Source organism: Cervus canadensis, chromosome 6 (genome assembly GCF_019320065.1).
Source record: "Cervus canadensis isolate Bull #8, Minnesota chromosome 6, ASM1932006v1, whole genome shotgun sequence".
NCBI classification, from domain to species: domain Eukaryota; kingdom Metazoa; phylum Chordata; class Mammalia; order Artiodactyla; family Cervidae; genus Cervus; species Cervus canadensis.
Window position 1 is genome coordinate 81,255,122 of NC_057391.1, and position 24,840 is coordinate 81,279,961.

General features: G+C 51.6%; 1 protein-coding gene across 3 annotated transcripts in view; it reads left to right on the top strand.

Annotated features, from left to right (window-relative positions):
- The window catches only part of JDP2 (Jun dimerization protein 2), a 42,593-nt gene extending 18,567 nt beyond the window's left edge, over nt 1–24,026 (top strand). For all 3 annotated transcript variants that reach the window (XM_043472590.1, XM_043472588.1, XM_043472591.1), the window contains exons 3-4: nt 15,565–15,669; nt 23,122–24,026. In XM_043472590.1, coding sequence (XP_043328525.1) covers nt 15,565–15,669; nt 23,122–23,307 — 291 coding nt within the window. In that variant the 3' untranslated portion in view covers nt 23,308–24,026. The remainder of the gene's footprint in view (nt 1–15,564; nt 15,670–23,121) is intronic.
- Nucleotides 24,027–24,840: the final 814 nt, after the last annotated feature.

The following is a 24,840-nucleotide window of genomic DNA, read 5'->3' on the forward strand; positions in this document are numbered from 1 at the left end:
GGATCAAACCCAGGTCTCTTGCATTGCAGACAGATTCTTTACCAGCTGAGCCACAAAACGAACTCAAATGGCTTACAGACAAATATATGTATGTGAAAATCACTCAGTTGTGTCTGACTCTTAGTGACCCCATGGACTGTAGCCCCCCAGGCTCCTCCGTCCATGGGATCTTCCAGGCAAAAATACTGGAGTGGGTTGCCATTTCCTTCTCCAGTTCTCTATAGTGGCTGTACCAATTTCATTCTGACTAGCAGTGTAGTAGTGTTCCCTTCTCTTCACACCCTCTCCAGCATTTGTTGTTTGTGCATTTTTTGATGATAGCCATTCTGATTGGTGTGAGGTGATATCTCATTGCAGTTTTGATTCCAGACTTCTTTTTTAATGTCAAAAGAATGTTATCCTAGCACCAGGCCCCTTGGAGAGGTGGTGATGGGGACATGGCTGGATCTGAATGTTCTTAGCAGAAATCAGACACTTCTGAAAAGTTCAAGGAGTCCCATGCTGCCTTCTTAGATCTCTGCCTTGAAATGGGGATAATAATAGCTCCTACCTTCTAGTGTTGCTGTATAATTAAGTGAACTAATGCAGGTAAAGAAGTGCTTCACATAATGCCTGGCACTTAAGAAGATACACAACAAATGTAAGACATGACTGCAATGACTTTTCAAATGAGTCAATCAAGCAAGTTAGTTTTTATCATTGATTCAAAAATTGATTCTTGGGCTTTCGTTTGCTTGTGGTATTTTACCCTTGGAGGTGGTGAGTGGCCTGAGTGTTTGGAAGTGTCTAGGTGTCAGGGGAGTGGGGCAGCAACCTGGCTTCCTAAGCAAACGGGCTGCTTCTTGGGCCTAGAAAGAGCTTTGGGCTTGGGTTCAAGCCTTTGGCTTCAAAATTGGCTCCATCGCCTACTCCCTGGACAACTTTGGACAAGTCAGCTAATCTTTTTAAGTGTAGTTCCCTTGTCTGCAAAAGGAGGAAACTAAAACTCTTGAAATTTCATGGTGAACATAAAGTGAGGTACTGTGTGTAAAGACAGCCTGACTATAGTCATCACACCCTTACATCACCTTTACTAGGCTCTGAGTCCACTTGCACTGAATCACACTAGAGTTTCTGACAGCAGGGGTCTTTCCAATGTGTTGTATCCATGACCAGGGTTTCAGAGAGGCAAGCTGACCTTCCTGTTTCTGGTTGTTTATGTTGTTTAGATATAGCCAGAGTTTTAGTTACCATCACACACTGTGAATGAAAAGGCCCTTCAACCCTCAGGTTTCCACTAAGTTGCCCTGAGTGACCTTTTATCTCATTTCCTGTGGTGTTAAGGGCATTGCTAGTTTCCCAAGAATCCTCAGTATTTTTAGCAGCCCTGTCAATGCTGGTCATCCTACGTTGGTGTCCCCAGACCCGCTGGCAATATGGACTCAGAGTTGGGAAACTGAGTCCCCTAACGGGTCCTCCTCTGGTTGAACAATTCTGAAAGTGTAAAAGTGAAAGTGTTAGTTGCTCAGTCGTGTCTGACTCTTTGTGATCCCATGGACTGTAGCCCGCCAGGCTCCTCTGTCCATGGAATTCTCTAAGCACGAATACTAAAGTGGGTTGCCATTCCCTTCTCCAGGGGTTCTTCCTGACCCAGGGATTGAGTCTGGTTCTTCTGCATTGTGGGCAGATTCTTTACCACCTGAGCGACCAGGGGAGCCAAATCTGAGCCAACCGGATCTCTTTTCCCTCTACCGTGCCCCCAAAATACAAGACAGCTTCAGTAGAGCTGGAGCTCGGAGACCTAGAAGGACACTGGGGCAGATTCAGGCTGGCTGCAGAGATACTGGGAGGGAAGCTGATGGGCTGAGAACCTGTGCACACGCGGGCCTCTGTGGGGCTCACTGGCGGTGCTCTGCCATTTGACTGCAGCGTCCCCTTCACTAAGCATGGTGCACATGCCTGTCCTGGGTGACAAGCGCCCCCATGGCGTGCCTCCGTGCCCCTTCTCCCTGACTCTTCCCCGAACCAACCCCAGGACAGAACCTTGGCTCTTTGGAAGCCATGTAGCTAAGCAGGACTGCTGATTGGAACAGTCTGGCTCTAGAGAGGTTACTAGACATTTGAGCTTCAGCTTCCTCCCTGTCTTACAACAGATACAAAAATTAGCTCAAATTGGATCAAAGACCTATTGTAAGAGCTAAAACACAAAACTCTTGGAAGAAAAAGCCACAAATCTATGTGACCTTGGATTAGACATGACACCAAAAGCACAAGCAATGAAAAATAATTTGGACATCATCAAAATTAAAAACTGTTGTGCTTCAAAGGACAAAAAGTGAAAAGATGATCCACAGAGTGAGAACTTTTGTGAATTATAGACCTGATAAAGGATTTGTATCTAGAATATATAAAGAATGATTAAAATTCTATTTAAAAGACAAATAGCCTAATTAAAAAATGGACAAAGTATCTCAATACACATTTCTCCAAAGAAGATACGTGAATAGTTAATAAGCACATGGAAAGATGCTCAACATCATTAGCCATCACAGAAATGCAAATCAAAACCATAATGAGGTACCACTTCACACCCACTGGGATAACTGTAATAAAAAGGACAGATAAGGACAAGTATTAGTAAGGATGTGGAGAAGTTGTAATCCTCATACACTGCTGATGGGAATGTAAAATGGTACAGAGGTTTTGGAAAACAATCTGGCAGTTCCTCAAAAGGCTAAACATCGTGTTACCATGAAGTGAAAGCGTGTTAGTCCCTCAGTCGTGTCCGACTCTTTGCAACCCAGTGGTCGGTAGCCTGCCACTCTCCTCTGTCCATGGAATTCTCCAGGCTAGAATACTGGAGTGAGTTGCCCTTTTCTTCTCTCTATGACCCAGCAATCCCACTCCTAGGTATATGTGATCGAGAGAAATTAATACAGAAACTTACACAGCAGTGTTCACAATATCTCAAAAGTGGAAACGACCCAAATGTCCATTAGCTGATGAATGGGTAAATAAAATGTGCCATATCCATATCATGGAATATTATTTGGCCATAAACAGGGATAAAGTACATACCACGATATGGATGGACCTTGCAAACATTACGTGAAAGAAGCCTGTCACAAAAGACCACATGTTGCGTGAGTTCATTGTTATGAGATGTCTAGAAGAGGCAAATCTATAGAGATAAGGAGAACTGGTTCCCTGGCGCCTAAGGTCGGGGGAGATGGGAGAAGTGGGGGTGATGGCTCAAAGGTGTGGAGTTTCTTTTGGGGGTGATGAGAATGCTGTAAAGTTAATTGTGATGGCTGCACAACTTTGTTAATCTGCTCAAAGCAATTGAACTGTGCACTTTAAGTGGGCTGAACTGTATGGTATGTGTGAATTTTATCTCAAAGCTATTGTAAAAATGGGCAAGCATAATATCTACCTCACTTGGAAACAGGGAAGATTAAAAGGGATAATGTATGTTAATCGTATAGCATGTGTGATGCAGTGATGCCACAGCCGTGATGCCACACAGCATGTATCGATGCTCCAGAATTAGTAGCTATGGTGATTAATACCCCCCACTGCCCCTTTTAGGCCAGTAGTGGTGAAAAAGCCAGGGTCTGGTTAGGGATATTTTCTCCTCTCTTTCTTTTGTTGCTAGTGGCCCTGCAGAAGCAATGGGAGCAGCCTGGCAGGGTTTTGTATGGAACTTGGGAGGAAATATGGCATAATCCTGCTTACTTGTTAGCATCCCCTGGAGAGGGTTTTTTAAAAAAATACTGAAATTCATCCCAGTGATTCTAGCTCAGTTGGTCTGGGTGGGGCCGGCAGGTGTTTCTAATCTGTAGCCACTGATTGAAACCCATGTTACCTTACAAACCGGCCCAGGTCTTTGAAGGAGTAAGGACATTTGCCTTTGGAGTAAGGACAGAAGGATCACATGAGCAGTGGACTTTATGGTTTGAAAACTGCTTTACATAGATTATCTCCTTTGATCTCTTCAAAAACCTTATGAGGTAGATGTTTTTTTAGTACTACTAGTTGTTAGGGAACCAGCAGCTCAGAGAGATTAACTTGCCAGAGTCTCATTTTTAAGGCATAATTTTATCTAATCTTTTTTTTTTTTTTTAAAACAAGTTCTACACCTATGCTCATACCTGTTAGTGATCAAATCTGACACTTTGGAGAGCACTGCCAAGGTGACATCTGGTGCCAGGTGGATCTGTTTTGTTCAGAACAAAGCTCTTTCTGCTACTTCTGTTTACTCCTGCGCCTTGAGATTGCAGGGCAAGCTGGAAAACCATTATTTACGTGTGTATGTGTGTGTGTACCTATATAACACATACACACCCGTTTGCAACTACTGATCTGTGTGTGTAGGGGAAACACAAGACAGGAATAATTTGGATCCTGAAGCTATCAGGAACTTGCAACTTTCCCGCATGACCTCTGAGTTAAAGATTTTGCATCAACCAAAACTCATCTTTATATTCTTATTGAATGACTCTAATAAGTATATGATACAATTTGAGCCCCTTAATAAAATACCACCTTTATCAATTTAGTATATCGATATCGTTGTTGTTGTTCAGTTGCTAAGTCTTGCCCAACTCTCTGTGACCCCTTGGACTGTGGCACACCAGGCTTCCCTGTCCTTCCCTATCTCCCGGGATTTGCTCAAACTCATGTCCATTGAGTCAGTGATGCCATACAGCTTTCTCATCCCCTGTCATCCCCTTCTCCTCCTGCCTTCAATCTTTCCCAGCATCAGGGTCCTTTCCAATGAGTCAGCACTATTCCAAGTCAGGTACGCAGACCCAGTGGCATCTGGGAGTGTGTGAGAAGCACAGACTCCTGAGTCTCACTCTAAACTTACTCAAGCAGACTCTCTAGAGGGTGGAGCACTTGAATCTGTGATATCAGAAGCCCTCCAGTAGGTTCTGATGTTCTCAGAACTGAACATTGCTTCCAGCTCTGACTGGTGATGGTTCTCTCGGAGAATGGCTACAAGGGCTTGCAGCCACATTTTTCTCCAAACCTATCTCAAGTTTCCTGGAGGAACCTGCATTCCATCATGTGGTATGCGAGTCTGTGTAAGGCAGGGTTGTTCTCTGAGTCTGCAAACACCTTAGCATTTCCAAAGCAGTTATTTCCAGGTCCTGAGATGCTCCTGCTGCCAGCATTCACACCCAAAGGGACTTCCCAATTAATTAAGCTGCTGAGCTTGTCAATAGGCCAGCTCCTTTATTGTTGTAGAAGGGAGAGAATCAGATACACTGTTCTGATGCCAAAGGAGCCTTCACTTGCTGTATCTGGCCCAGAGTTCTCAGCAGCTCTGGGCTGGGAACTGGGGAGGGGAGGCTCTCTGCCCCTGTCATTTGTCTAGATGCTACGAAGCTCCGCCTTCGCCAGCTATGAACTTTAACTACAACCATTTCGTTGCATAAGTCATGCATGGTGAAATCACCCTTCCATGCTCCAGGCCAGGCACCCCTGGCTGTGAGTTCCTTTGACCACTGTCATCTGGATGGGATTTTTATTAGCTGGCTTTCTGTTCCCTCAAAGTAGAGGTCTCCGTTTCGCTCAGTGATTTGTTATTTGTGCCTCGTGTCTGAAAGAAATTGGCTGAAATCTGTATTTCAGCTGCACACCCTGCATACAGATTAAACAGAACTGTGTTGGTGGAGAATAATTAAGCCAAGGACCTTGTTTTTCACCTTCATGATGAAAGACAAATGACTTCCAACGCTTTAATAGGATGATGGCACTTGAAATGTTCTTCTACTTTGTCCATCTCGGGACTTTCAGAACAGACCAGTTCATAAATATTCTTGGCAACAGCTGCATTTTCATTTAATTATAGACTGTCATTCAGTCACTTGTGGGGGCTCTTGTCTCTATTTTTTTTTTTTTTTTTGCCCTGTGCAATCACGGTATATCACACGGCTTGTTGTTGCTGTTGTTTAAGACCCAGTTTCTATTGTATGATTAACTCTTTTTGCGAAGAAAATGGATTTTCCCCTGTCAGGGATATTCTGCTTCTGACCATTCTTTTGGGAGTGGGGAAATCTCATATGTGGAGGCCACTATTTCTCTCCTTTTCTCATATTTTTGAAGTGAATGTCAATTGGGCAAGAAAACTGATTGATTGCCTAGTGGGAAACCAAACCTCCCTAAACCATAAATATGAAACAGGCCTGGAATAGACAGATTTCAACAAAAAACGAGCCATCATTCTTCAAATAGCTCCTGTCCGCAAAAGGATTTCCCGGCAACCTTTGTCCTTTTTCTCTTCCTCTGCCTGAGCCAAGGTGAGTTTTGCCTCTATCTCCCAGCCTCCCCCTCACTTTCACAGTAACAGAGTTTGCCCTTCGCTCAGCAGGGCCATCTTCAGATGGGTGCCACCCTGCCCAGCCGGCTATTTCAGGCTTTGTTCCAAACACAATGCTGCCTTTTCTTAGCGGTGGAAACAGGCTGTTCTCCACTGCTTTTGAGAGAATGGCCCTTTCCTACTGGGTGCATATAAACCAGCCTCAGGCCTTGGGTGGCCTATTTTTTTAGAGGTTCTCTTAACCCTGGAGAAGATTTTGACTGAGGCCCATGAGGCAGGGGTCTCGAGATGCTTCTTCTTACTGAGATGCAAGACCTCAGAGAAGTCTGTTTGATTGGGTCCCCCGTGGCTCTAATGCAACAAGAAGAATAGGAGCGGGCTTTCATTCCCTAAGGGAGGTATTCCCTGCTTCTTTCCAGAAAGCAGTGGGGTTCTGGCTGGTCTCACCACTGTTTGACCCTCTGGGCAGACTCACTCTGCTTCCCTGTACTTGAGTTCCCAGGCCTTCGGATGCGGCAGGAATCAACGATCTCTAGGTCTTAGTTCCAGAACCTCAGGATGGAGGGTAGCTTGCAGCCCTTGCTGCTCCCCGCGTTTTCCTGCAGAGGCCCAGTGCCCTGAGGAGTCACCTCTCCACCTGCGCTCGCCCCCAGCCAGGAGAGCCGAGCGCAGCGAATTGGCAGGTGCAGCCGTTGCCTCTGCCAGCTCCTGTTCAGAGCCTTCACCTGGCGGTTGGCTGGGCTGGAGCTTTGAGTGAGCATGGCATCCAGATGTGTGGGTTTGCTTATAGGTGAAAGCGTTGGATTACAGCCTGACACTGGGGGCAGTTGGAAGGGGCACTGGGTTGGGAGTCAGGAGTCCTGGGTTCTTGTCCAGGTCCCCAGCCCCGGGGATCAGGCCTCCCTTAAGCAAACGTTTATTGAGTGCTACTGATGGCTATAAACTCTACAAGGTGCGGGGCACACAGAAAGTCAACAAGATACGGACTTTGCCCTCATGGAACTCCCATTTTAGTGGAGGCAGAAACTGCGGCTAGAATACAGCACAGTAGAGGCCAGGATAAACTCAAAGTTCTATGGAAGCCCAGAGCAGAGGAACACCTCCCCAACTTGGAGGGGATGAGAATCAGGGAGGACTTCTGTAGGAGGTCATGCTTGAACTGAATGTACAGCAATGAAAGTAAACCAAGGGGACAGCAGAGGCAGAGGCATGAGGTCAGGGAAGTGTGAGGTGTTGCAGGACCAGGGTGTGTAGGATGGGGATAGATGGGAGGTGAGACCAGGGCAGGTGGGGCCAAGTCACCTGGTGCCTTGTTGGCTGTATTAAGGAGCTTGGGCTTTATCCTGAGGGTAATGAGGAGCCCCTGAAGGTCAGCAACTGGATCAGATTTGCATTTTAGAAACGTCCCTCCAATGGCTGGAGTAGAGGATGGTTGTACATGGTCAGGAGGCCTCCCAGGAGGTGGAGCAGAAGAGAGAGAGATGGAGAGACACAGAGAGAAAGCCTGGAAAGTGGCAGGTGGGTAGAAAGTGGAGAGCGAATCTGAGGATGATGTAGGATGTAGAACTGGATGGCCTGTCTGGTCAAAACTGGAGACATGGGGAGGGATAGGTGAGGGGGTGAGGCCTGTAAATGGGTGAGCAATGTTGCCAGCGAGGGTGGAGAAGAGAGATGAAGCCACCAGTTGAGGACAGTCTGGATCGAGCATCCAGCGGACCGTGGATGTTTGGCCCTGAAAATAAAGACTCGGTTGGCATTCGAGATGCGGTGGTGGCTGAAATCACTCAGTCCGTATAGAGGGTCCTGGGCAGGGGGGTGGGCAGGGCCCGCAGCCCCTGGCTCCCGGCAGCTGTGTTTATGTGGGAGAATGTCTGGTTCTAGAATGTCTGGTATGTTTGGTGTTTACTTCCCAGGGTGCTCGTGGGTCCCTGGTGTTGAAATGTGGCTCCTCCACGGAAGGAGGGGGGATGCATCCCAGAGGGCCTGGCCAGAGCTCGACTCAGAGGCGTGAGGGCGGTCACTCAGGCCTGCCCACTGACAACTCACATGCCCTGAAGCATCACCCTGCAGTCACTCCCCAGGGCTCCTTTTATGCCAGGTTCTCTCTGTGTGGGAGGTGGGCCTGGGGCAGCCCTGACTTCACCTAGAAAGACAGGGAAGCTGGCATTTTCAGAGCCCTTCCTGTGTCCTCAGCTCTGGGATGAGACTTAAGTCGTCATGGCAACCCTGTGCAGCAAAGCTCGGTGCCCTCCTTGTACAAGTGATGCTCAGAGAGGCTGAGGGACTTGCCCCGGAGCATTAAAAAAAAAAATTTATAGAAAACTTTATTCAACATATAACATTTTCCAGCAAAAAAGGCAACATACAGGAAGAGTTGGTGTACAGAACTGCTAGGGTGGACCCAGGCCTCTCAGACCCCAGAGTTCATGCTGACAACTTTGATGCCCCAAGTCTCAGATAAGCCCACTTCTGTCTGCCTGGGAGACAGTTTTCAGTCTGAGATAAGTCTTTCAGCCCTTCACTACTCTGCTCGGCACTGGGGGTTTGACTCGATGTTTCCCTCTTGGTTTCTGCTGGGCACTTGCTTCATTGTCCTTTTCTCTATTGCTTTGTCCGTGTGAGAGTTTCTGTGTTTGCCGGGCCTGGGGTTCCCAAGTGTCATTGCTTTTTCTCATCCTGTCTCTTTGCGGGTCTGGAGGATACGTATTTGGAAATGCTTATGAAATGTCAGGATTCAAAATCACATCTGGGGGACTTGCCACCGTGTGAGAGCCACGTGGCTGGCAGACGGGGCCTGAGAGTCATGACTGGAGCGGGATGGGTCCCCCTCCAGTAAACTATGCTGCTTTTGTGCTACACTCGCGTGTTAGTTGCGCAACAAATATGCTTTGCTTAAAAATACCCAGGCAGATACATGAAATAAATAGCTGTGTGACCCAGGGAGCTCAGCCCAGTGCTCTGTGACAACCTGGAGTGGGTGGGATGGGGAAGGAGATGGGAGAGGGGTTCGGGGCGGAGAGCAGACACATGTATACCTGTGGCTGATCCATGCTGTTGCATGGCAGAGGCCAACACAATATGGTAAAGCAATTATCCTCCAATTAAAAAAAGAGAGGAATACCCAGGCAGGAAAAAATAAAACGGTCATTGTCCTCACAGTTAAATGCTTAATAGTTCCACCCCTGGGCGTGGAGCTGAAAGGGTCAGTCGGGGTCTTGTTACCCAGACCACCACCCCTTCCAAGAGTAGGAGACGCTCAGGCCCTGGGCCCCAAAGGCCTGGATTCAAAGCTGTCACTGCCCTTCTAGGCAGCCTTGATGTCTTGATATCATGAGTTTGCGCATCCATGAAAGTGAGGAAGATAGTACGCCTGTCCTGGTTGATTTCCTGGGTCCATTTAACCCCTGGGGCCCCGAATCCCCAGGGTTTCCTTCCTGCTGAGGTGACCCACTTCTGTTTGCTCAAAAGGCCTTCTGCATCCAGGCTCTGCCGCTTGCCCAGCTGTTCTAGAAGCGTTGCTCCTGGGTAGGCCGTCTCTCCTGGATTCCTGGGGACCACCCTCTGCACACTTGGCATCACCTGACTTCACAAGAGCGGGACCCTGGTGTCCCAGGTATCTTTCAGTGGCAAGAGGCAGAAACCTTCCCCAGCTCCCTGCAGACCAATGGAGGAATTTCCAGGGTAGATTCAGACGTATCCATCATGGACCCTGAGGAGATGAAGCACAGTCAGGCCTCTGCAGGGGTGGAGTCAGTGCTCCTGTCTGTCCGCTGTCTGTCCCTCTGTCTGTCTGTACCATCGGCCTGTGGCCACGTCTCTGTGTTTCTGTCTTTGTGGCTCTGCCCCATGCCCTCTGTCTGTCTCTCCACCCATCTTGTCTCTCTGTGTTCTCTCTTCCCTGTCTCTACCTTTCTCTGTCTGGAGCTCCCTCTGTCTCTCGGGGTTTGGACAGGATGCAGCAAGCCAGATGCCCCGGGCGTGACATTTAAGGAGACACCCACCCTCAGGTGCTGACCCTGCCCTGGCACAAGCTCCGGAGTTGAGCACCTCCTTAAATCTGTGCCCTGGGCCCCTTGCTCACCACACCCTGTCCAGGCTCTGCTTCTCTCATACTCTCGCCCATTCCCTCTCTTTGTCCGACTCGCTCCTATAGCCGAGTGTCTGTTTCTGTCTTGCTGGGTGGTCTCTGCTCATCTCAACACATCAGCAGCCTGATCCTTCTGCTTCTCTGGGTTGAAATCGATTGCCCAGCCTGCATGCCCCCTGGCCCAGCAGTTTAGTTTCAGATTTCCTGTTGGCGAATACAGCCCAGCTCAGGTCAGCCACGCATACCATGTACAGTCAGCTAGAACAGGGGCCAGGGTTGCCCTGGGCTTCCTTGGGGGGCTTGAGAACAGGCTGTCTGAGGAGGGACTGCTCAACAGTGAGGGCCTCCTTGGCCGTGATCCGGACCCCCAGGTCTGGCCCTCCAAGGTGGAGAATGGTGCAAGGACCCCCTGTCACTGCCAGAACACAGACAGCTTTGTCCTTGGGCCGTCCTGGGAATTAAGGAAACCCAGAGCCAGAACCCAGTTGGAGGACAGGGAACGATCTGCTTACTCCACCCACCTGCACCCCCTCACCCCCACCCCGGCTATGGTTTTTCCAAGTCTTGAAGCTCAAGCTGCCTCCTCCTCAAACATGCTGGATCCTCCAGCTGTGTCTGCAGAAAAAGTCATCATCTCCCGTTCAGGGTTCCGGTTTTAGATGTTGGAGCCCTGTGCATTGAAAACACGGCGCTGTCTCTCACCCACGCAGGAGCAGATGCCTAGAGAATCCGGCGAGCATCTAGGAGAAGGCAGCGGCCTCAAGCCTGGGGAGGAAAGGAAGCCCGGGGCGGGGCTGAGCCGGTCTCCAAACAGCTCCAGGCAGAGAGCACAGCCCCTGCAGGCCCAGCGAAAGGAGCCCGAGTGAGCCCGTGGGGACGGAGCGGCCGAGGGCACTGCCCAACCATTGTCTTCCTTCTGGCAGGAACTCAGTGTCCCTTTTCTCCAAGCCCTCTGGGGGGCTTTTAAAGAGCCACAGGAGAACTGGGGGGAGATGCAGCACAGTTTCAAAGGGGAAAGTGTGGCAAAGGAGCTGTGCGGCCATTTCTTGCTTTATTGGGTCTGTGTGAGCCAAGGCAGGACACAGGCATGGGAGAGGCCCAGGCATGGGCTTGGAAGCCAGCGGTGCTACGGGTGCTGGGGGTTTAGGGCTTAAGTACACACAGCCTGATGCTTTCAGGTCCTGCTTGGGATTCGTGCACTTGCCCCATAACCAGAGGGAGCTTCCCTGATAGCTCAGTTGGTAAAGAAGCCGCCTGCAATGCAGGAGACCCCAGTTTGATTCTTGGGTTGGGAAGATCTGCTGGAGAAGGGATAGGCTACCCACTCCAGTATTCTTGGGCTTCCATTGTGGCTCAGCTGGTAAAGAATCTCCCTGCAATGCCGGAGACCTGGGTTTGATCCCTGGGTTGGGAGGATCCTCTGTAGAAGGGAACAGCTACCCACTCCAGTGTTCTGGCCTGGAGAATTCCATGGACTGTATAGTCCATGGGGTCGCAAAGAGTCAGACATGACTGAGCGACTTTCACTTTCTTTCACTTTCACAGCCATAGGCGGCCTGCACCCCAGATCCTGACTCCGTCTTCAGGCCAGTGTGTTTCTGGGCAAGGCAGCACCCAATTCCCAAGCTTTGCTGGCCTCCTGCAGACAGAGAGATGAGGCCATCCCTGGCGGAGAAGGCTCCTTAGAAGCCCTGGAGCAAAGGTTATGCAGATACAGGCAATAAATCACTTTTGTATCAATCAAGCCTGTGGCATCTTTCTCAGAATTCAAGCGTGTGGCATCTTTCTCTCAAATCTTTTATTCCATTCATTCATTTGACTAACATTCACTGCTCCCCTCCTAAGTGCCATGTTCTGTGCCAGGTGCTGGGGTTACTCGGGTCCCCCGTCCTCCAGGCTATCAGGGAAGACAGCTACCTACAGAAGCTGAGAATTACAGTGGGGTGTGATGGAGGTTCTTCTAGCGGGGAACTCAAAGGGCTGTAGCACTGAAAAAGCAGTTAATTCTTTTTCTTTTTTTTTTTAAACCAAGCTTTAAACTTTTTATTTTGTCCTGGAGTATAGCCGATTAACAATGTTGTGGTAGTTTCAAGTAAACAGCAAAGGGACTCAGCCATACGTAGACATGTATCCATTCTCCCCAAAACTCCCCTCCCATCCAGGTGGCACATATCATTGAGCAGGGTATTATGTGCTACACAATAGGTTCTTATTGGTTATCCATTTTACAAATATCAGGGTACACATGCCCATTCCAAAGTCGCTAACTGTCCTTTACCCGCCGGGTACCATAAGTTCATTTTCTAAGTCTGTGAGTCTTTCTGTTTTGTAAGTAAGTTCATTTGTATCATTTATTTTTAGGTTCCACATATAAGGGATGGCATATGATATTTATCCTTCTGTCTGACTTACTTACCTCACTTAGTATGACACTCTCTATGTCCATCCATGTGGCTGCAAATGGCATTATTCCATTCTTTTTAATGGCTGAGTAATATTCCATTGTATATATATACCACATCTTCTTTATCCATTCTTCTGTCGATGGACATTTAGGTTGCTTCCATGTCTTGGCTTCCTGGAGGAGGGCATGGCAACCCACTCCAGCATTCTTGCCTAGAGAATCCCATGGACAGAGCCTGGTGGGCTACCATCCATAGGGTTGCAAAGAGTTGGATGTGACTGAAGCAACTGAGCACCACACAGCATGTCTTGGTGGAAAAAGCAGTTAATTCAATCAGGAGTCAAGGGAGCCTTCCTGGAGGAGGTGGCATTTTCTCTTGAGCATTGGAAGAGTTAACCAATAGGAAAGGAGGCCCTGGCAGACTTGGAGAAGGTGAGACATTTTAAGTCTAGGGTGAGGTAGGAGGGGACCGATGTGGCTGCAGAGGGTAGGAGGAGCAGCCCCCCATCTGGGTGTCATCCTGGCCCAACTGATCTCTTAAACTTCCAGCACTGAGCCTCTTTGCATCTGCTGCTAGCATGGCTTCCGTTGGCTTCCAACTTTATATAGGATGAGGCCCTGCACAGGGGTGGGGGAGGGAACTGGCTCTTGGGGGACAGAGGCTGTATCTCCCAGGCTCTGCCAGAACCCCAGGGTTGCTCTGGGGGAGGGGCTGGAGGCCCTGCACGCCTGGCAGGGCCCAGGTTGCACACATCACCTTGGCAGTTTGTGGGCAAACCCTCTTGGCCGAGGGGAGGTTGCACTGCCAGCCACTTCCTCCAGTTCCTTCCCTCTGCCTGTCGTCACGGTTACCTCGGCCTTGTTGGGGGTGAGGTAGAGGTTGGGCGGAATCAACTTTGTCCGGGTTTCTATTTCCCCAGATGCGGGTCAGCCAGAGGAGCTGTCACTTCTGGTTTGGTTTCAAAGGAGGCCAAGGGGCTGGGAGGTGCTTGGGTGCGGCTGTGTTGACAGGGCACCTCTCCAGCCAGCCTCCCAGGCCGAGAGGGCGTGGGTCAGGGAGAAGCTCCAAGGTGGTGGACCAGGAGACAGGGTGGCCCCTGCCAGGGCCTGTGCCGGGGGCCGTGGGTGCCAGTCTTCAGCTCACCCCTCGGTCCTGAACTCCCGGAGCATGCCGGGAATGCAGGCAGAAAGGCTGTTTATTTTCCTGGCCTGCAGCCCTTTTGGGCCGAGACCTTGTTCCAGGCCTCAGGCTGCCAGAAGCACCCCCACTGGCTCCAGAAGTGAGAGGGTTGGCAGGCCCAGGGCCGCCCGACGACTTCTCCAGTGGCCTTGGACTCTGGGCCGTGTCCAGCCCGGCCGATCCTGTGTGTCCTCCAGAATCCCCTAGCGGGCAGTGGACCACGAGAGGCTTCACGTCCAAGTGATCCTGATGGGCTGGGGCTGTGGTCAAGATCAGGGAGGGTGACGTCCGAGAAATCGGAGCGGGAAGCCTGACTCTAGCATCTCCTCGCTGGAGGGCCTTGGGCAAGCTGAGCAGGTGAACCTTAGTCTCACCGTCTGTGAAATGGGGCAGTCATAGAACTTCCTCATCAGACTGTGAGTGTGAGGATTATAGGACCTGTGTTGAAAGCATTGAACAAAGAGGGCAACAGATGGCAGCTCTTGTTATTATTAATAATATTAAACAGTAATAACCACGGCTCTGAAAGTCCATATTGGCGGGCAGTGAGCCTCTTCTTTCCCATTCGGTGGGCCCTATTTCACACATGGTAAGATTCCTAGTGTGTGTGTGTGAAAGTCACTTAGTCGTGTCTGACTCTTTGCGACCCCATGGACTGTACCCAGGCTCCTCTGTTTGTGGAGTTCTCCAGGCTGGAATACTGGAGTGGGTAGCTGTTCCCTTCTCCAGGGAATCTTCCCGACCCAGGGATCAAACCCAGGTCTCCTGCATTGCAGGCAGATTCTTTACCAACTGAGCCACCAGGGAAGTAAGTCTAGAGACTCGGAAGCCTTCTCTGCCTATGTCCTGAGAAGGGCACTTTGGGGAGCCCCTGGGATCTTGGGGTGCAAGTGGGTATCCTAGAGAAAGAAAGTGCAGAGGCAGTGTGCATGTGTGCTCAGTTGCTAGGTGGTGTCCGACTCTTTGCCACCCCAGGGACTGTAGCCCACCAGGCTCCTCGGTCCATGGAATTCTCCAGGCAGGAATACTGGAGTGGGTTGCCATTTCCTTCCTCAGTGCATAGGCAGAGGGAAGGATGAACCTGGTGAGGGGGTGGAAAGACTGCTCCATTATCAGAAGAGAGCTGAGGGTTCGGAAGGACCCAAGAGGGAGGACAGGGAGTGAAAATGGGTAGAGCAGAAGGTAAAATCAACACTCATGCTCAAGGTGTTTTGAAAGGAAATGCCTGGGAGCTGCTGGCCTGGAAAACAGTGCCCAGAGGCTTCACGCCAGGCCAGGGAACAGACCGCCTGTTGGGTGTCACCTCTGAGTGAGGCGATCGCCAGGCTCCAGGCCTTCTGAACTCTGGCAGAACCCTCATGGCCCTGCCTCCTGGGGCACTGACTCCTCCCCAGGATGCCCACCTGCTCTGCAGGCATCCTTGGGGCCTGGGAACTCCTGCATCCCACCTGCCGAGAGGCCAGCGGGCTGGCAGGGCGGCTCACTCATGGCGGGATGTGGGTTAGGTCGTCCATCTGTCTGAGTCTCGGGAGGGCAGCCGGCCGCCAGGCTTGCCTCGGTGTCTCATCCGTGGCTTTTTGCCCCCACAGCTAGACGAGGAAGAGGAGCGGAGGAAACGGCGTCGGGAGAAGAACAAAGTCGCGGCGGCCCGATGCCGGAACAAGAAGAAGGAGAGGACAGAATTTCTGCAGCGGGTGAGGGGGGCAGCGGCCAGGGTGGGCCCCGGCCTTTTCCTTTAGAGGCTTGTGTGCTGGTGGAGCGGGAGACAGCATCCCGGGCCTGTGGAATCAATGCATGCTCACTGGCATCAGCCCAGGATGCCACGACCCCTCTGTTCCTATCCCCCACTTCTATCCAGTGCCCCCTCCCTGAACTGAGACGACCCAGGGGCAGCCTGATCGCAGGAAGGCCAGAGTCTATATGAGGAGCCAAGCTCCCCACCTCCAGCTAAGGTTTAGATCCTCAGTGCTGAGGGGCCCAGGTGGCCCAGGACAGGTACTCCCCATGGTGGTGCACAGAGGGCTCCCAAACTTGTCTGGCGTGGGTGCAGATGAAGTCAGTGGTAGCTCCCTGCACGGGGGCAGCGCATGCAGCCATGGGGCAGGAAAACACTCCTCCCTCAAGTGCAGAAGGCTCTTCCGGCCCTGACTCCCATCAGCCTGGACTCAGTCCCACTGAAGGTGACATCCCCCCCACCCCCCAGCTCTTGACTGCTGCCTCCAGGAGGACCACAGAGGTCAGCTCTGCACGCCGAGGCCAGTGGACGGCTGCCTTGCCTCATGGCCCTCAGAGCACGCCCCTGCCCCTTCATTTGGAATATGTCAAACAGGCGTTTGTTCCTTCTTCTGCCCCTTAGGATTTCCCTCCTAGTTTTGCTTTTCAGAAATGGTTGATGACTTTGAAGGGACGTGACCAAAACGCTGACTGGTCCCAGGTGGTGGTCTCCAGCCTCCCCACTCCCAATCTGTTGTTGGTTTCCAAATAACAACAGTGACACTACAGAATAGTAACGTCCTGGGTCAGGCTACCTTCCACAGTGAGCGGAAGTTAGCAGTGGCTGCTAACGTTTGTGAAGCGTGGTCCTGTGCAGAGCGCAGTGGGTGTTATATTGGCATCATAGCTCTATGAGGGAGGGGCCTGCGTTATTCTCAGTCTGCTGACGGGGACACTAAGGAAGGCACCGGGGTTAAGTAACTTGTCCAGGTCACTCAGCAACGACCTGGGAGAACCGAGATCCGGCCTGAGGCTAACTTCAGAGCATCCGTCCTCAGCACTCTGCTCTACTGGCTCTCATCCATTCATTCCTTTGTTCATTCATTCTTTTGCTTGCTTGTTGGTTTGTGGACAGGCAGTGTTAAGCATATCCTGAGTGTCTGGCCCTGTGCTCGGTGGGCTGGGGACACACCACCGAGGAAGGACGAGTCATGGTCTCTCCTATGGGAGCTGGAGAGACGAGGCCAGGTTGGCCTGGGTCTTCTCTGGAGATCGATGGATCTCTTCTCATTCTGGCAACAAGCAGAGAACAAATCGGAGGTCACGGGTGTCAGCGCCTTGGGGCTGTGTGTGCACCTCCGGCTGTGAGCGTCTCAGCAGGGGAACGGTCAGTATAGGCGGGACTTAGACTCTGGAGCTGGAAGCCCCTCGGAAGGGATGGTGGACCAACGCCAAGAGGGAAGCTTTCAAGAAATTTCTAAGACACGGGTCTCACATAAGCCTTTAGGATGGATGGAGTGTCACACACCTCATTTCCAGCCCTGAGAGCCTGCGGAGCTGGGCGGGGCACAGAGGGAACACTCATATTCCACCCCCCGCCTTCCAGGGCCTGTCAGCCAGCCAGCAGGCAAGCTGTGCCCAGTGAATGCACACCAGTGACACACCAGTGCCACCAACAGTCAGTACCAGATGAGCGGGCAAGCAGCTTTGCGCATTCCAGTGACACGGGCTGAGCACCTACTGTGTGCCAGGCATTTCCTGGGTCCCATTTAGTCTCATTCCACCGAGCTAGACCCTGCCGATCCCCCTTTTAGACACGTACCTGTAACACGGAGAGGTCAAGTTCCTTGCCTGAGGTTACCACTGTCAGCGTGCGGTGGAGTCAGGGTTCATCCATCCATTTGCTGATCCATCCATCTGTCCTCAATGCCGAGTGAGCGCCCGCCGCACAGTGGGCCCGCAGGAAGGGGCGGCAGGCGGCAAACAGGGATGGGATGTGTGCTGAGCATGAGGTTGGGCAAGCCCGGGGGCGCTGTGAGCACAGATGGGGGGCGGGGCGGCTGTCAGAGTTGAAACTGCAGAATGACTCCCGATGGGCCCATAGACCAGCAGCAGGAGCCCACACGGGGAGGGACAGGGCCAGAGGGGTCACCACGAACAGCCAAAGCACAGGCCAGAGGCCGAGGTGTTGTTTAAGGCTGTGGTGATGGGATTGAAAAGAATGCTGGTGTGGCTAGAGTGCGGGGTCTACGGAGAGAAAGGGGTCCAGAGCCTTCATGTGTTGGGGTGGTCCCCGTGCTGGCTTGTCCGGGGCAATCCCTCTTTAACTAAGCCTGTTGTCCTGGCCTGGTTATTAAGAGCACCTTCTTTCACTCTCATGCTGTGTCCTCCTTAGGATGAAGTGTGTGGTGCCGGAGAGCCATGGGAGGTTTTGGGAGGAGAGGGACACACCCTGTCGCTGTGGTTACAGCGAGGAGTGTGGACTGGGGGACCCCCACCCCCGCCGGGGCTGGAATGGGAAGATCGGTTACATCACTGTGTTATCCCCAGGGGAGGAGAAGGCAGCTGTGGACCAAGAGACTTGCATGGCCTTGGGGTCTGGGAAGGGGGCCTGGGCAGTTCTGTTGGGGCCCACAACCAGCCGCCCACCATGCTCCCCTCCTCTCCTCTGACCTTGGAGGCTGAGGCCTCGTGTAAGGGTTAGGGCACAAAGGTGGAGGCTGTGTGGACAGTCCATGCCTAATGACATGAAGGATTCGCTTGTCGTTTATTTTTTAATGTGCCAAATACATACAAGGCTCAGAGGTACAAAGGTATATGTGTGTGTATGTGCACACACACGCACACACACACATGCGTACACACATATGGGCTTCTCAGGTAGCACTGGTGGTAAAGAACCCACCTGCCAGTGCAGGAGACGTAAGAGACGCAGGTTTGGCCCCTGGGTCAGGAAGATCCCCTGGAGGAGGGCACGGCAACCCACTCCAGTATTCTTGCTGGAGAATCCCATGGACAGAGGAGCCTGGCAGGCTGCAGTCCATAGCGTCGCACAGAGTTGGATGTGACAAGCGAGTGAGCACACATGCACGCATACACACGTATATGTACAATATAAAAAAGTCACCCTCCCATCCTTGACCCCTGGGGACTCACATCCAGGCTAGGCGATTCCTGTGGCATCTCAGACGTCATCTGCCTCGACCAGGCAAGGCCCTGAAGGAGGCAAGAGGCAGGCCTTTGTGTGGGTCAGATCCCTGGCCCTGCAGGCCCAGGGCCACCTGAGCACCTCTGCTGTCCACGGGCAGGAGCAGTGGCTGCTGGGGGCCCGGCCTCTGCAACCCCACTGGGCCGGACACGGTTCCCTGGGAGTGGGCAGCAGTTAACACCATCGCACGCTCCCCTGGTGCACGTCGATCTTCAAGGCCACTCTCTCCTTGATGGCCACAGTGACTCTGGGAGGAGGCAAGGCAGCCGCATCCACTGGCTCAGATTCTGAGACTCGGAGAGATTCACACAGTGGCTGAGTCATGATGGGGACCCAGAGCTTCCTCCACTGCGCAGCCCCCTACTCACCCTCCCCTGAGGGATCTAGTTTACAGCAGCCTAGCTGGCAAGCGGCAGAGTCAAGATTTTAATCCAGACAGGGCTTTGGGGCTCGGAAGTCTGCATCAGGCTATTTTTTTCTTACAGAAAAAAAAAAAAAAAGTTGGGAAGTGGAGCTGTATTTTAAGTGCATTAGGGTAACTTTGAAAAGTCAGTCAGAGAATCTTCATGCTGAAAGTCCCCTGGGCCAATCATATTTTCTGGAGGAGGGGGGCGGAAACTGAGGCCCAGAGAAGGGAAATGACTTGGCCAAGGCCACACTACCTGGACACCCCAGCGCCTCACCCTGTGTTTTCTCTGCTGCCTTCACTGACTGCCACGGAGGAGACAGAACCTCCTGCACGTGCATTAATTCCATTCTGAAACGACAAATGGCTTCATTTTCTCTAGGGCAGTAAATATCTACCAGAGGCAAAACGATAAACAAAAATGCAAGCAGAGTTGTTCACTTCCTCATTAAGGTGTGAAGATCCTAGCCCATGTTGATTGAATTAATTAGGAAAACAGATTAGGTAATTGTTGTTCTAAAACCACAAACTAAAACCACTTGTACAATCACGGCTAAAAAAAAGATTTTTCAGAACTCAGTTTATACTTACCCAGTAAATAAGTACATAGCATCGACTAATAAAACAGGAGAAAATCAAACAACAGAACAGCTATTTACAGCCTGACAGACTATATCAAAGCTCAGGATATTCCATGATGTACCGGTACATTTTCAAACCAGCAGAATGTCATGCCATTGCTATGATAAATGCACAGGGAAGCCAGTTGCGCACCCCGACTTGGTCTTTTTGTGTGATACCGATGTGAGGTGGGTGTGATGTCTTTTCAAGGGCGAGGATGTATGTGCAGACCAGCTGGACCCTGCCCCTTGCTTGTCCCATTCTAACTTCCATTTCTGGCACAACCCGGCCCTTCCTTGTCCTGCCCACCGCTCTCCAGAACAGCTGCCACCTCCCTGCTTCCTTGGACCCTCCCCCATGCTCACAGGCTGCTGTCTACCCACCGCCCACTCTGCAGACGCAGGCAGTCTCCCAGACCTGCCAAGTTTTCTTGTAAATGGCCTCCTCCTCTGCTCTCCTCCTTTGCTTCTTCATCCCCACTTGCTCGTGGCTTAAAGCAAAAATTCCTCAAGCCTCCCTAACCCTTTGGTTTACAAAGTGCTTTTCCCACGTGAAGTCATTTAATCCCCCATGATCATCGTTTTTTTTTACAGAGGAGATAACTGGGGTTCAGGGAAGTTAAGAAACTTGCTCTTGACTCTGATTTCCAAACCCCAGGTCTGGCTCTAAACCCACCTTCCCAGCTTGGTGCCCTAACAGGTCCAAAAGTGACAGGTGGTCACCGGGGAGGATTTTTAATCTCTTAAACGCATCTGATGCTCTGCCTTGTCTGCTGTCCTGGTTCACTCAGAGCTCGCTTCTTGAAACATCTTCCCACTCTCCCACTGACTTTCTCTGCTCAACCAGAGTCAACCCATTTCTCCAAACGCAAGATCAGACCCGGTCATTCAGCCCACTCTCACAAGGTCTTCTAGACCCTGGAGGGCTAATGGACACTTGAAAAGCTCTGCCCGACCGTCTGGATCCTTCTCCCCCTTGAGTGGAAGCTGCACACGATCCATGTTAGGGGCTCATGGGCCTCGGGGCCCCTTAGAGGGTTCACTGCACAAAGCAGGTTCTCAGCACTTGCTCCTGGGTGGGTGGATTGAACCGAGACTCCTGGAGGCGGCAGCTCAGAGGATTTGGAGTTGGAGCTCAAATTGTGTCTGGGGGGAACCAGACGGTCAGAGACATTCCCAAGGTCACCAGCTTGTAGACCCAGTGAGCAGGCAGCTAAGATTAGCCCCTACCTGCCCCAGACTCATGGTTCCACGCGGGGTGTCTCCTGCCCTCAGAGGCTCCCCGCTTGGGGTATTAGGAGAGCAGTGGACCAGTCCAGCCTCCCTGTCACTGCTTGTCCCATTGAATCCCAAACCACCCTAGCTGGCTTTCAGTATTTTCCCCCCCGAGCATTTTTTCCTTCTTTGAGGCTTTTCTCCCTGAGCGTCTGGTCCCGAGGACTGCACGTCTCAGCAGTTCTGAGTCCCCAGGCGCTGTGCTGCCTCCACAGATGTGAGTGCTAGGAACAGCTCAGTCAGCCTGGCTGGTGTGGGGAAGACAGCAGCACTGAGACCAGAGACCCCAGAGGGAGCTCTGAGGCCCGGCCGGGAGGGGCCACTCAGCCCATCACAACCACAGCCCGCTGTTTGTCAGATGCCGGTTGCCCGGGCTCGGCAATGGACCAGATGCTTCTTGTGCGCTAAAGGATGTCTGGGAGCATCCCTGATCCCTACCCTCTGGATTCCAAGGGCACCCACCCTCCCCAGTTGTGACAACCCCGAAATGTCTCCAGATACTGCCAAATGTCTCCTGGGAGGCAAAATCGCTTCTAGTTGAGAATGACTGGTCTCAACCGTTGCCAGCCTTTGGGTGAATTCCAACCTCCACACTGGTTATACGTTTTTAGATAGAGTCCAGGAAATACCAATTCAGGCACTCCTATATTTTAGCCTGTTAACTTCCAAGCCTTGAACTGGTGTGCCCATCATCTTTCCACATCACGAAAGAGTAAGTAAGTAAGTAAGTAAGTGAAAGTCACTCAGTCGTGTCCGACTCTTTGCGACCCCATGGATTGTACAGTCCATGGAATTCTCCAGGCCAGAACACTGGAGTGGGTAGCCTTTCCCTTCTCCAGGGGATCTTCCCAACCCAGGGATCGAACCCAGGTCTCCACACTGCAGGCGGATTCTTTACCAGCTGATCTCTCAGGGAAGCCCCACGAATGAGTAAACTCCCCATAAATCAAGTCAACACCCCTTCCTCTCCCTGGAGCCTCCCCGACTGAACTGGAAGTTCTCTGGCAATCTCACTTGAGGTCTGTTTAAAACCACATTTTGGATCCAGAAGGATGACTGTTGTTTGCCTCCCAGTGGGCAAAGATTCCAGCTAACAGGGGATAAGGAAGAGACTGCTTAAATAATTATAGACCAATAACCAGGAAGCACATGTTTTAGGAGGAATTGCATGTCCACACTGGGCTTGTGGATGCCACAGGCCAATATATCCCCAACATGCATTTATCACACATAAAGCACTTTCTGTGGCACTGCCGTCGTGGGCCACCTCTAACCCCTCTGTGGACCCTCCACGCATCTGCCCTGGATCCACTTGGCCTCCTTTCTTCTCCCACCCTTTGTTTCTTGTGCAAAGGCCCTGAGGCAGGAGAGTGTTTGGTATATTTGAGCCACAACAAGGAAGCCACTGGGCTTCCCCGGTGGCTCAGTGGTAAAGAATCCACCTGCCAATGCAGGAGACATGGGTTCCATCCCTGAGTCAGGAAGATCCCTTGGAGAAGGAAATGGCAACCCACTCCAGTATTCTTGCCTGGAGAATTCTATGGACAGAGAGCCTGGCAGGCTACAGTCCCTGGGGTCGCAGAATCGGATGCGGCTGAAGCAACCAAACAACAACAACAGAAAGGAAGCCACCGTGGCCAGAGTGGGTTGAGTAGGGGATGAGAGGTGGAACATGAGCCAGGCTGGCCCCAGGATGTACCCTGGATTCATCCCACTCATATCACAGGCCAGTGTCTGGTATGACGGGCAGGATCTGAACAAAGTCAGTTACTCCGGGGGACTCTGTGGCAGATTCTGTGCTTCCTCCAGGGGGAAACTGACAAAGGCCAGCCTGGAGTGCCCCGTGCCTACCCAGGTGGAGAGCTTCTCCATGGAGCTGGTCCCCACCAAGAGCTTAAAGCCTCATCTCTGTTTTTGCATGCAGGAGTCTGAGCGGCTAGAACTCATGAACGCGGAGCTGAAGACCCAGATCGAGGAGCTCAAGCAGGAGCGACAGCAGCTCATCTTGATGCTGAACAGGCATCGTCCCACCTGCATCGTTCGGACCGACAGCGTCAAGACACCCGAGTCAGAAGGCAACCCTCTGCTTGAGCAGCTTGAGAAGAAGTGACCGTGGGCTGGGAGGAGGAGGACAAAGGAGGAACAAGGAGGAGGAGATGGCGAGGAGGAGGAGGAGGGCACCAGAGGGCTCTTCCTTGGTGTGCGAAAAACTTTACACCGGAGGCACAGCCAGTAATTGGCCGGGCCTTTTTTTTTTTTTTTTTTTTTTGTGAAACTCAGATCAGCCGCACAAGGGGAAGAGCCGGCTGATGAAACCCAGAAGGACCAAGCGCTGAGACCAAAGTAGACTCGAGGGTGGGGCTGTCCCGCTGGGGCCCAGCTCCACAGAGACAGGACAGAGACACCCCGGCCAGAAAGCAGCCTCAGGCACTTGTCTGGGCTCTCCGCCCGGGTACCCACCCCAGGGACCTCCGAGCAGCCAGGAAAAGCCATGAGTTGCAACCAAACGCACGGCTGAGGATCGAACCGAGCGACACTGCCATCTGCCTGCCCCAGCCCTGACCCCTGACCCTGCTGCAAGGCCGGAGAGAGAGGGTCGCGATGCGGGGCCTGGCGGGGCCCTGCCGGGGAGCAGAAGCTGGGCGCACCCTGGCCAGCCCTGCTGGAGTTTGCTGTGGGCACGAGGCGCGGGCGCCCTTCCAAAGCACATACTCATTGAATGTTTACAGACTGGCTGTCCTGGCAGGGCTTTCAACTGCACATGTTTTTTATACTTTCTTTTTTTTTTTTTTTAATATTTTTTACAAAAAAAAAAAGATTTTATACAAGCAATATATATATGGATTTCTATAATCACTCAATGTGATACAGTATAAATATGCTACAGTTTGTTTGTTACGAACAAATATCCAGCAGTTATGGTCATCGTGTGTAACTTCTAAGTACTGTAGTCTCTGGGTGTCGGGGGGTGGCCGGGGAGGGGGTGGGGTGCGTTTCCATCCTGGTAAACCCTTCATAGTACTCAGCCCTGTATCACTCAGTAAACGTTACTCTTACTTACCCAGCCACCTCCTGTAGTGTCTGCCTGGGGAATGGGGGTGCAGGGCATACTTGGTCACCCGTGGTGTGCAGAGTCGGAGAATGTTTGGAGCATCTACCGTGGGCCCTTGGTTTTCACAACAATCCTTCCCTGGTAAGTCTTTATATGCCCATTTTACAGATGAGGAAGTCGAGGCTCAGAGAAGTTATTATATATATACACAGTACTTCATTTATTCACTCAGCAAATGTTTCCTAAGTGCCAGCTGGGAGTGTGCCAGGTACTCTTACCAGGCGCTGAGTAGTCCCTGGGCCCTGCACTTATGGAGCTGACGGTCATGAGCTAGATCTTGTACCTGCTCCATACACTGTTCATTTTCTCAACAGCCTAGACAAGGAGCAGCAATGGTCCCAATTTGCAGATGAGGAATTCGAGGCCCAGGGAGTTTAAAACTTGCCCTGCTGAGGATTTAACAGGGTGACTAGCATATATAGCCTCATTCACTTCTCTCAAAACATGAAATAGGCATCATTACCCTTCATTTTATAAATAACTGAGGCTCAGAGTGGGTATGTGACTCATCCAAGGTCACCCAGCTAGTGA